The sequence below is a fragment of the Rhagoletis pomonella genome, unplaced genomic scaffold (assembly GCF_013731165.1).
Source record: "Rhagoletis pomonella isolate Grant_MI unplaced genomic scaffold, Rhpom_1.0 Rhpom_scaffold_00004, whole genome shotgun sequence".
Lineage (NCBI taxonomy): Eukaryota > Metazoa > Arthropoda > Insecta > Diptera > Tephritidae > Rhagoletis > Rhagoletis pomonella.
In genome coordinates, this window is record NW_023458558.1 from 3,995,249 (window position 1) to 4,007,729 (window position 12,481).

Consider the following 12,481-nt stretch of genomic DNA (forward strand, 5'->3'; position numbering starts at 1 on the left):
CAATGGCGAGAAATAAGCAAAATGAAATTTGGAAGTTTTTTGATAATAATGAAAACGACGGTTTTGCTACATGTAAAACATGTAAAAATAAACTTAAAAACAATAGAATTGCAAATCTAAAAGCACACTTAATCAAACTACACAATGTAAATACTGTCGAAACTTCAAGGACGAGTTCTTTATCAAAAGTGATACGCATAAAGAAAATTAAAATTGAAATTAACAAAAAGCAGCTACTACTACTGGTCTTGTCACCGAAGATTCTATTCCTTTTAATATATTAAATTCGCCTAATATGAGAAATATTTTGATTCCCATTTGTGAAGGCCTTAAAGCCACAGACGGAAAACAAATATGTTTGAATGCGACCAACTGCAATAAAACGTTGCAATTAGTTGCAAACAATGTACGAAACGACATAAGCACTGAAGTAAAAAAAAAATTGATCTCATTAAAAATCGACAGTGCTACGCGGTTATGCAGAAAAACATTTTTGGCATTAGCGCTCAATTTATAAGTAATGGGCTGATGAAATCACGCATCTTAGGGATGGTAGAATTGAAGGGTGCTGGATCGAGTACAAGCAAAAATCTAGCCACCGAAATTATAAAAATCTTAAAAAAATATGACATTGATTTAAGACAGATAGTGTCAGTTACGTCGGATAATGGCGCAAATATGCTCAAAGCAACTAAAATATTATCTTTTGTTTCCGAAGAAGAATCGGAAGAATATGAAGCAGACTGCACAAATGATGAATATCTCAAAAAAATTGAACTTTTGGAGGAAATACCAGATATGTTATTGGGCAACATTCAAGTTTGCCGCTGTGCAGCTCATACTGCGCAACTTTGTGCTCTTGACGTGACAAAATCCTCAGCTATAACAAAATACTTATTAGCATCCCGTAATTTGACAAAATATGTGAGAAAAACAACAAACGGATATCGAGATATTTTTGAATTGAAGCAATTGAAGATGCCGCAACTAGACTGTCCAACAAGATGGGGTTCGACCTTCACAATGGTAGAAAATTTGAAGGCAGCAAAAGACGTTCTAACAAAAATCGAGTCCGTTAAATATAAGAGCCAAGACGAAAATTTCGAGATTGACGACTCTTTTTGGGAATTCATCGGCAGCTATTGCCTCGTATTTAGTCCATTGCAAAAAGCTATAAAAATATTTCAAGAAGAGCAACTTCACTATGGTAATTTCTACGCACAATGACTCAAATGCAAAATATGCACGGAAAAAATTATTAAAGATTCGAACCACCCACTAATTAAAACAATTGGTGATATGATATTGCAGTCCTTTGAAAAAAGAACAAACACGTTAATGCGCAATAACAGTTTGATGTCATGTTTGTATTTGGATCCTCGGTTCCATCACACCTTAACAGCGAACCAAAAAATGGAAGCAACACAATATTTAAAAACAATATGGGATAGAATTAATGAAACTAACCCGAATTCAAGTGCACATCAAACACCCAACCAATTTTTTGATGTTGAAGATGAATTATTAAACGAATATTTATCGCAAGGTATTGAAGCTAACGTTGGTACTGCTACCGATGTACATACAAAAATTAAAAATCTGCAGCTACCAATCCTAAGAAGTGATTCAAACGTTCTAATATTTTGGAAGGAAAAGCAGTTTACTGATCCAGAGATGTACGCGTTAAGCAATGTCTGCTTTGCAATACCACCCACTCAGGTATATATATCATAATAATAAATAATTATAGCCGCACCATATTTTGACAAGTTTTAACATATTATTGTTGTTGTTGTAATTTGGGTTATTTTTTTTAAATCTAGTTCATTCTTTAACAAAACCCGTGTAAATCCATGTTTCCAACTTTGTGCCATATTAAAAAAACAACAAACCTAATTAAAAATTTCTAGCTTTTTAATTAGATTTCTTAGAAAGATTCTGGGTATGCACTTTTAAAGCCCATTGAATTCTAGTAGAACAAAGTACAAGTTTCAAATGGCAAAAAATTACCGTAGATGTTTTAGATTTTTTTTGTCACATTTGCTTCCATATAACCAAATACACCAAATTTATTTTTATATGGAAGAAACCCGTAACATCTTCGACAAAAAAAAATTTAAAAAAAATCAACGGTATCTTTCTAGGAAATCCAATTAAAAAAGCTAGAAATTTTTAATAAAGTTTGTTGAATTTTTTTTTAATATTGCACTAAGTTTGAAATTTGGATCTACACGGGTTTTGTTAAAGAATGAACTATTTAAAAAAAAAATTACCAAAATTAAATAACAACAAAAATAATGTGTTTAAACTTGTCAAAATATGGTGTGGCTAAAATTATTTCGACCACTGTATATATGTATGTATTAGACTGAGTCAAATAAAACGAATGTTTTTTCTTTCGGCCCCATATCATAATTTCGTTGTCGCCCAGCAAAAAACACGATTACCACAGAAGCGAAAGAAGAAACGAGCTAGGCGATGGGAATCGCTTACCCTTTCGCTTCAGGAAGGCATTATTTTAACATGGGCATGTCATTGGCGGTAATCCCTTACCCGCAGCATTACCTTCAAACGAAGGGAGAACGCATGGATAAACAGAATCCAGAGAAGCGAACAAAGAATGCCTTACAGAGAAACTAATGTAGAATGCCCAGATGAGTACACACTTATTTATATTAAATCAGAAAATGTCTTAAAAGATTAAAATTAATTAAAATTTTTATAAATCAGTTTTTATACAAACATATTTATGTATTTGGGTATTTAGATTTTACTTAAAAATCGGTATGTACATGCATATTTAATTAAGCTTAAAATTGTACTTCCTCACTCATGTACTTCACTTCATTGACTGACTTCAACTTCGCTGCAAATTGAACAAAGCAAAACATGATTTTTATGCGAGACAAATTTCCACAGAAACTAACGGTAGAAAAAAATTTTTTGGATATTCATTTTATTTTTCAGCTGACTACGATGCAGCATTCTACTTTGCATTCCCCGAAATGAAGCAAAGAAGCGAAATAAAAAAAATATTGTAGGACATTCTACTTTGCATGTCCTGAAATGAAGCAAAGAAGCGAAAAAAATAAAATATTGTAGGACATTCTACTTTGCATTCCCTGAAATGAAGCAAAGAAGCGAATTAAGAAAGAAATATTAGAGGACATTCTACTTTGCATTCCCCAAAATGAAACAAAGAAGCGAAATAAATAAAATATTCTACTTTGCATTACCGACAATGCCTAAAAGAAGCGAAAAAATTCCAAGGCATTACAACGCTATGCCTTCTAGAACACGTTACCACTAAAAGCGATTACCGATTTTTTGCTGGGCGGTTACAAAAAAATAATGTCGGCAAAATTTCAGCCCTCTATCTTCATTTTTCAATTAGCGCTCGCAAAAATAAGAATTTGCAATGAAAAAAACTTTCTATCGCATTCGTTTTATTTGACACAGTCTAATACATATAATATGTATGTGTATATATAATTTACAAGTCTTATTTTTATTTTATTTTATTTAGTTTTTATGAGTTCCTTTTAGTTTATTTAATGTAATTAATTTATTTATTGAATAAATAAATAAATAAAATAATTAAATATAAATTTTATTGAATTCAATAAAACGTTTGGTCTTTTCACAAAACAGGTGACGATTGAACGTGCATTTTCCATGCTGAAGCTAATACTAACGGACTCCAGGAATCGGTTAAGTGAGGAAACATTGGAAAACATATTGCTAGTAAAGCTGAATCCGAACTTCCTCGAAGCTGCTATAGACAATGTGCCACTCTTTCAACACCCGGATGAGGAACAAGATTAATTGTTTATTGATATTTTAAATTTTTTTAATAATTAAATTTAAATACATAAACGTAAATATCTATTTTCGAATTCTTGAAAAACAACCTTTTTTTCTAACAGGCATAAAGTAAAATGGAAATACAACAAGGTACCAAAAAGATATAAAAAACCTAACTTAGTTACACAAAAAACCTTGATTTTTCTGCATTTTACAAAAGACAAGTTACTTGGTTTTTTCGTATCACAGGAAATATGCTCATGTCCGCTCCGTTGCTTCTGCTTTCACAGTTTTCATCATGCAAACATCAGCAAAATTCATTTGTTGAGAAGCATCGAGTTTGTGCTGAAAAGCAAACGATCGTTTGCCTCTCAGCTCTTCTCGTGAAGCAACCCAGCATGTTTGGTGTTGCTGGTGTGGCTATTCGTATTTTTTCAAATATGACAGCAGAGGCAACTGACGATCTGCCAAAGCCGATCAATTGCTTTTACTTCTGCTTTCGTGCTTTTCAATATGCAAGCAAAAGCAAAATTCATTTGCTGATAAGGATCGAGTTCGAGCCGGAAAGCAAACGATAGTTAACTTCTCAGCTCTTATCGTGCTGCTAAACAAACGATCGTTTGCCTCTCAGCTCTTCTCGTGCTGCTGCTGTGGCTGTTCGTTTTTGTTGAAGACAAGGGAAAAGCAAGAATATTGCTTTTGAAGCAAGACAACTTCAGAAGCACAGTATCAGCATATTTTCCTTGCTTTTGCTAATATTGCTTAAGCATTTCAAACCCTGATTTAATTCAATGCATATTTTGCCAATATTTTTGCGTGGCGATTGTCAAACTTCCACTACAGGACACTGATAACGGTGCAGCAGAAGTGGTTGGCGATTTATATGGGCCTTCTTAATAGAAGCTAAATAGCGAAGAAGGTGCCCAGAATTTCTTAGAGGATCCTAAATTCATAGGGTATCCAGAAGGGTCGACCCCGAATTCTTAGTTAAAACTCATTTGCCACGAGAAGCGCAAAAGTAAAATAGCGAAAAACTGCACTAATTGCGTTCCTACTAGTAACTACCTTTTGAAACAATAATCGCTTGCGTTTCAAGTTGACTGTGCGAAGCAACTTTCAAAGTGGAAACCATAATATTAGCTCGCAGGGGGGCATGCAAGTCTACCGTCCCCTAGATTGTCGCTTTAAACTTAAAGCCGCAACAGAGCTTTGCTTTTTAATACTGCATAGCTTCTAAGGATTCACTTCTTTCTTTGCCGCCCCTTCTTGACCCTAATTTATTTAGTTTTGAGGTCGAGCCACAACTTTGTAAATGAAGTTATCTTTGAAAAGAATCACTAAAATAATAAAAATCTGATATTTTGTACGATAATGCGAATGCGAACTGCAGCAAGTTTGTAGTAGTAAAAGGAAAGACGATTTCGACAGCAATGGAGACATTCGCGATTCATGTGAAAGTTAGATAATATTTTCCGTTGTTTACGACTATTTATGCTATGCTGAATGGCAAATAACGCCATAGGCAATGCAGCAATGGCATTCGAATTTCATTCTAAGTACTACTACAACTCCGAATGATACAAAGAGTAGTGTGTGGCTATGCTTAATACTCTTGCTGCTAATTTTTGCCGCATAGAACAGTTAAGCGTTCAACAAGTAACGGCATCGATTCCTCCGTTGCAGTCAGCGCAAAAGCGGTCATATGCCACACCTGCCACGAGGAGTGCGCTGCTGGAGAATTTTGTGGAATTTCCAGTTGTTGGCTTCGTGTTGTTGTGTTAAGTTTGTAGTGGGCTAAGAAAGGCGTACACTTAACAGTATAGATATATAGATACATACGTATGTAAATAATAAATATATACAAGCTGCATACAACTTTTTTATGTACGTACATATATTCATACATACATTTTTATTTTCCATGCGTAGCTAACTTTTCAATGGCTTTGCGCAGGCGCTTGCAGAGAGTCAGTGGCTGGCTAATACTTGTTGCCATTATTGTTGCCTGGCGGCCTCAGGTGCGCGCGATCATCATAAAATCGCGAAAAATTGAATAGTTGTTTATATAAATGCCGTAAAGTTTAAAAAGTTTGCGTTTGATTGTTTCATTGTTAGTTCGTTTAGGGTTTATCACTAAAAAAGTTTTTTTTAATGTACATATATGCATATTAGACGTTTACGCCGACAGGCTTTGCTGTGGCGGCGTGGTCAACTACAAAAGAATCGGCGGCGCTAGTGCCCGTAAGTTAGATTCCAAAGAGCTATCAGGCAACTAATCTTATCATGCCATTTCGTCATAATTCTATTTAATTCATTCTTGAATTAGTTTTAAATTTAAATAATGCTAATTGCTACGCTCAGGGGGAAAAATATTAAAATCAAATAGAAACGTAATATTGATGAAATAACACAAACGGCAATAGCGCAAATTTGTGTTTTTTCCAATTGAATGAGAACTAACACAAATGTGCTTTATTTCATTGTGTTAAGTACTTTCCGTCGAGGAGGATCTAAACACTCAGGAACTTTCTGACAGAGACCTAAACGAAAACAAATCTTCTCTGAACTTTTCAAGTAGAATGGAACCGTGAACAAAATTTTTCACAAAGCGTTCACTAGTTTTAAATATCTGAATATTGAAATTAATAAAAGAAGTTTAATGAAAGATAATTATGCAAATTTACTCAACGAAAGACTTAAGGCACACACATTTTTCTTGTACAAGAAATTAAAATTTTTTCCCTATATGCATAGTCCGTCCACCTTAATGATAAACAACCTGGAAGTTAAATTGACCCAGAATTCATCTGGGTTTGAATAAAAAGTCATGGTTCTCACTGAAACGATTTTTCATCGCAAAATGCAGACTCCTCTCTCATTCTTAACGTTAAGTTCTTAAGTTTTGGTTTTAATTTTCTTCTCCAGCAGAACATTCCCCAGACTTTTGTTCTGGTTAGATCCTCCTGGAAAATGTTTTCGATACTTTCGTTCTCATTTTCTTCCCATTGGAACCGTTTCCGAAAGTCTCATTCCCATTCTGTTCTGCTTGAGAATGTTCTCGAGAACTTTGTTCGCATTTCGTTCTTTAGGAAAACGTTCCCAAACCTTTTGTTCTCATTTTATTCCCAATAACACTGCTTCCAATCAGTGTTGCCGCGAAACATTTTTAGTGGTAGCTAAATTCCAGCTAAAAAAGGGCTAAAAAAGAGCTAAAAATCGTTGTTGTGGCTAAAAATTGTAGCTAAATTTTTTTACCTACATCTTATATATAAAAATAAGTGCACGTTTTTGGTGTGACCTCATAACTTGAGAACAGCTTCACCGAATGCAACCAAATTTATGTGGCATATTCGATGTATCATGCAGATGGTTTATGTGAAGTTTGCCCGAATTCGTAAAAGGGGGTGTGGCACCTTCCATACTAACTAAAATTTTGTTGTTGTATATCTCTTGAAATATTTGTCGTAGAGTACTGGAAGTTGGTATAGAGGTATAACAAATAATTCCATACTCATGGATAAAAATGGGCGGTATTGGAAAAGAGGGCGTGGTACCTCACATCTTATATATAAAGAATAAGTGCAAGATTTCAACCAAATTTATACGGCATAGTCGGGCTATTATGCAGATGGTTTGGGTTAAGTTTCCCCGAATTCGGAAAATGGGGCGTGGCACCACTCATACTAACAAAAGTTTTCTTCTGGTATATCTCTTGAAATATTTGTGGTAGATTACTGGAATTAGTAGCTATACGTGGCCTGTTCAAGATGGAAAAATAAAAAATGTTGTATATCCAAATGTGTTGGATTAAGACTTAAAATAAAGAATCAAAAATTTTGAAATAAAACAAATGATAAATTTTCATATAGAAAAATTCTAGGACTTTTCATTCGTTTTTCAATATTTGGTGTAGAGAAGCACTGCTAGTATAAATATGTAAGTATACACGCAAACATTTTCTATAATTACTGGTATAGAAAAACAATGAACTCTGAAAAGAATTAATAATTTATTCAACAAAAAAACTTTTTGTGTAACACATAATTTAATGTATAGTTAAATCGTTAACGGATACGATAACGGCCCAGAAACGTAAGGAACATACATAGACATATGTTTACTTGCCTTAAAGGAAAGGCGTTCGCTTTATGAGCGAAGAGTTAAATTCATGAAAATCATACAAAAAAATTTTAATGTCAATGATGAATAAATTTTAAAAAGGGCTAAAAAAAAGGGCTAGGGGCAATTTCAAATTTTTGTGGCCAAAAAAAAAATTTGGTAGCCAAATTTAGCCACCAAAGGGCTAAAACGGCAACACTGCTTCCAATAATTTTGTTGCCGTTGGGTTCTTTTGTAGGAACGTTATTGAGGCTGGAACATTTTCTGAAATTCCGTGCTAAATTATTTGTTTTTTTTTGCAACATGCTATGTATCAAGGTAATAAAGCACAAACTGCCACGATTCTTGGTACTCAAATACAACAACTTTCAGGCAGATGTCAGCAACATGCCATTTTATATTTATGTATTTACATGTGAACGCTTATCGGGCAGATACATAAATACATAGTAAATGCGATGTATACAAAACGATCGTAGCTACAACGTATTTGCATATTTTGTTTATGATTCTATGCTTGCGATGCTGATAAGCAACAAAAGCACACATAGGCATATCCATATATATGTATGTATGTATGTGTTTGCATGCGCGCCATCATTTGCTATGCCAATTCAGTGATTGCTGCCCGAAGGCATTACGCTATTGCTCCACGTTCTAGGCGTATCGAAGACAAGTAAACAATTTGACATTTTAAGTGTAAAATATGTTGTCATTACAAATTGCCGGCAGGCTGGTTAAGCAACTGATATTTTATTAGCTTTTTAATTTCCAACTTTTACATCGTTACATTTTTTCTGCTGCCATTGCTTTTGTGCGCTAAATTCAAATTAGATGTTGTTGGTTTTACTGTTGCTTCTTTATTATTGTGGGGTCCTGCCACTATCGAATTTCATATAGTAATCTGATGTGATGCATGCATAAATATGTACATATGTATATGCACATAAGGGCAATGCATTGGGTGGCCATCTGCTATAAATGTAATTTGGATATGTAACATGATTGTCAGAGTAAACGTTGCTGATTTATTTTCCCAAAAGCGTATTGTCAATATTTTCCTCGTTATATTAAAGAAATTAGACAAAAGGGAGTTACCTAGTCTGAAACATCGTTTGGTATCAAACGGCTCATAGATGGCCTTCCCAATTCTAACGGAGCTGGTGGTATTACTCAACGTCATTTTACACAGTCGTAACAGTTTCGCGGGAATACCAAATTCAGAAATCGCGGCATAAAGGCTACACCTTTTCGTGCGACTTTGAAATCGACAATTATATAGTGTGTTTCCATAAGAAAAAACTATCTCCGTTTTGTTTGTGTTTACAACTAACTCGAAATTGGCTACCAACTTATCACTAACAGCAGTAAAAACGAAAGACTTAAGCAACGAACCTGACATCACACAACTCGAACAAAGTTCCTCCTGATATATATCAGTGGTCAGTGGACAGTGAGTTAACTATATGTTAAGATGGTTATGAACCTTGTTTGGTATGCAGCTTCAGAATACTTATGTGCATAACTATCCTGCAGTGAAAGGCAAAACCAGTTCGTAAATATACCAGTTCATTAACTGGTATGTGCTAAAGCGATGTCTTACCAGTTCGACAATTTCGACGAAGTTAAGCATTCAACGATATCTGCCTTTGAATTTCCAAAGCCAAAAATAAAACGCAAATAAGTGCTTTACTTATAAATGTAGACTGTGGCGTTGCGTGAAAACTATCGGTTCTGGTTCTGAGATCGCAGGACCGAGTCCGCTTGGAGGTGCTTAAAATTTTTCAAATTAAATTATTGCAAAACATACATGTGGAAGGAAATAATACTTGTGCCATAAAAAAATTCAAGTCCAGGCGCAGGGAAATAATTTTTAAATTTATTATTTTATTTAGGTTTTTATTGTAATTTTTTAAATTTTATTAAAAAACTATATACATATTAGTCCAGTCGAATGGTAGTTTAAGATTGCAATACAATGCACGAATTTAGTTATACATAGAATTCAAGAGGGGGTTATAAAAAGAAGTTAAATCTGAATTTGCAGTGCTGGGCGAATATTTTTTGCTAAGTTATGCAAAAAAAACGTTTTTCTTCATATTTTCGCATATATCTCGGCTACTATTTGTCGCACGCAAGAGAACAACTTATCATTCTGTTTGTAATGAAATTCTTAATTTTTTTCATGCAAACAAATTTTTCGTTAAATAAATAGATAAAAAACTATTAAGCATCAAAGTGGAAAATTTCTTTTTTGATGTATGTTTTTCGCAAATTACTCAGTTCCTTCGCATTTTTACACTTTATAGTCCAAATACTTTTTTGAAGAACACTAAATTACCTTTAATCTGATGTATAAATATCGATGATCCAATAAGGCAGCCTCTGGCAATCCACGCTGGAACACGTACAAGTCGAGCCTGTAGAAGTTTTTGCTCAATCGCCATGATTCCAGAAGGTCTCAATGTACGGCTCGATTGTACTTTTAGAAATTTGGAAAAAATCTCACTGACCAAATTTTGATTTTTGGTCACAGACAGTTGGACATTAATTTATCTTTTTAATGCTTAAAACTATTGTTTTAAATTTTGGTGAATATCTCGGAATTTTCACGCGCACATTTAAGAAAAGAGAGAAATTGACTTCTGCAAAATTTATATAATTTAATTCAAACTTCAAATTCAAAACTTAAAATTTTTTTTTCGTATGGGTAATAAAATGAAATCAGATCTTGTTTTTTTGCCTCCATCGGAATCAGCTGCTGAACAACATTCCTTCAGAACTTTTCATCAGATTCAAACATGGCTTGGCAATGTCTTGGACCCGGAAGACTGGGGCTGGAATAGACGTAGATGTCGTTTGGAACCCGTTATGTGCACCAAAGAACCAATTCCATCTTCACTTCTTAAAATTATTTCGTGTACTTGCACGACACAATGCGGCGCAGCTTGCGGCTGTAGGAAAGCAGGACTTAAATGCTCCATGGTTTGTAGAAATTGTTCAGGTCAAAACTGTTCGAACGTTCCAGTAATCACCGATGACAGTAGCGATGATGAAGACATTTATGATATGCCAACCACAGTCCCCTTACCTCGATTTGGCGGAGCTAAACATGCAATTCATCCCCCTAGCGACATTGCACTTCAAGACAGTGAAGATGATCCTTCGCCATCAAAACATGCCAGGAAATAGTATAGTGGAAATAGTGAATGTACTTCATTTACTTTTCTCTATCAAAATATTTATTTTATGTTCAATCATTCCTTACGTTTCATTTAATTAATTCGATATTAATTGAGTTCAATGTTATGTTACATTTTTACTAAGTTTTCATTTCAAGTACAAAACAGTGTAATATATAGTATGTGCAACGATAGTGTTATTTATTATTTTACTATTCTTTTATTTCACAATATGTGCAATAAGAATTAGAGCCGAATTACACATGCGCGCCTAATATTATCTCATTTTTGGAGATTTCACTCCGACAATCTTGAACTACATGCATCGTGATTTCAAGTTTTTTCTGTTTAAATAAACTTACTTCACTTTACGCCATGAATATTGAGCTTGTGGATTCAATAACCGATGAAATGCGTGTAATATATTTATACATATCGTTGGTTATTATATCCGTGCCTTCAATTGTTTTCTTATTTGCTGAAGAAAATAACTTGTAAGTTAATTGTTTTATGGTATATAGCAATGAAACATAAAATGCAAACAAGAAAAAATTGATTAAAAAAGTGTTGATATGCAGCCTATAAGTCCCTGTAAGGCTCGACTTGTACGTGTTCCAGCGTGGATTGCCAGAGGCTGCCTTATTGGATCATCGATGTGTATACATCACATTAAAGGTAATTTAGTGTACTTCAAAAAAGTATTTGGACTATCAAGTGTAAAAATGCGAAGGAACTGAGTAATTTGCGAAAAACATACATCAAAAAAGAAATTTTCCACTTTGATGCTTAATAGTTTTTTATCTATTTGTTTAACAGAAAAATTGTTCATATAAAAAAATGGAGAATTTGGTTACGAACAGAATGATATATTGCTCTTATCCGTGCGAAAACCAGCAGCCTAGATATTTGCAAAAATGTGAAGAAAAACGTTTTTTTGCATAACTTTGCAAAAAACATTCGCACAGCACTGCAAATTTAGATTTAACTTCTTTTTATAACCCCCTATTCAATTCTATTCATAACTAAATTCGTGCATGGTATTGCAAACTAAGGTCCTTTTTCACGACGATTCGACTGGACTATATATGTGTATATAAAATTAAAATAAATAAAGAACAAGTAAGAAAGTCTAAGTTCGGGCGGAGCCGAACATTAAATACCCGGCGCAAGCATTAAATATAAGTTTTTCACCTTTCCGCAAGCTACCGCTACATGTTAAGCTGGGGTGTATCAATTTTGAATAAGTTAGCGTCCTTAAATTTCAAGCATTTCTAAAATTTATTGTTATATGAAAAGCGGGCGTAATTTCACGCCGATTTCAATAATTTTCAACGCTTTGCTTTTATGTGGCAAGCACAATAACCATACCGAGTTTG

The 12,481-nt window shown here is 34.1% G+C and overlaps 1 protein-coding gene across 1 annotated transcript; it reads left to right on the forward strand.

The window, feature by feature from the left end:
* The first annotated feature begins 549 nt into the window (after positions 1–549).
* Positions 550–3,825, forward strand: LOC118736966. Its single transcript, XM_036467146.1, has 3 exons — positions 550–1,207; positions 1,265–1,719; positions 3,652–3,825. Exons 1-3 carry the CDS (start codon positions 550–552, stop codon positions 3,823–3,825), a joined length of 1,287 nt encoding a protein of 428 aa, XP_036323039.1.
* Positions 3,826–12,481: the final 8,656 nt, after the last annotated feature.

Bases quoted from the DNA above. Each gene is read 5' to 3' on its own strand.
- LOC118736966 (XM_036467146.1), top strand. From the start codon at position 550: ATGGTAGAATTGAAGGGTGCTGGATCGAGTACAAGCAAAAATCTAGCC. The intron at 1,208-1,264 runs GTAATTTCTACG...AAATTATTAAAG, and splicing joins AGAAGAGCAACTTCACTATG to ATTCGAACCACCCACTAATT. The intron at 1,720-3,651 runs GTATATATATCA...TTCACAAAACAG, and splicing joins TTGCAATACCACCCACTCAG to GTGACGATTGAACGTGCATT.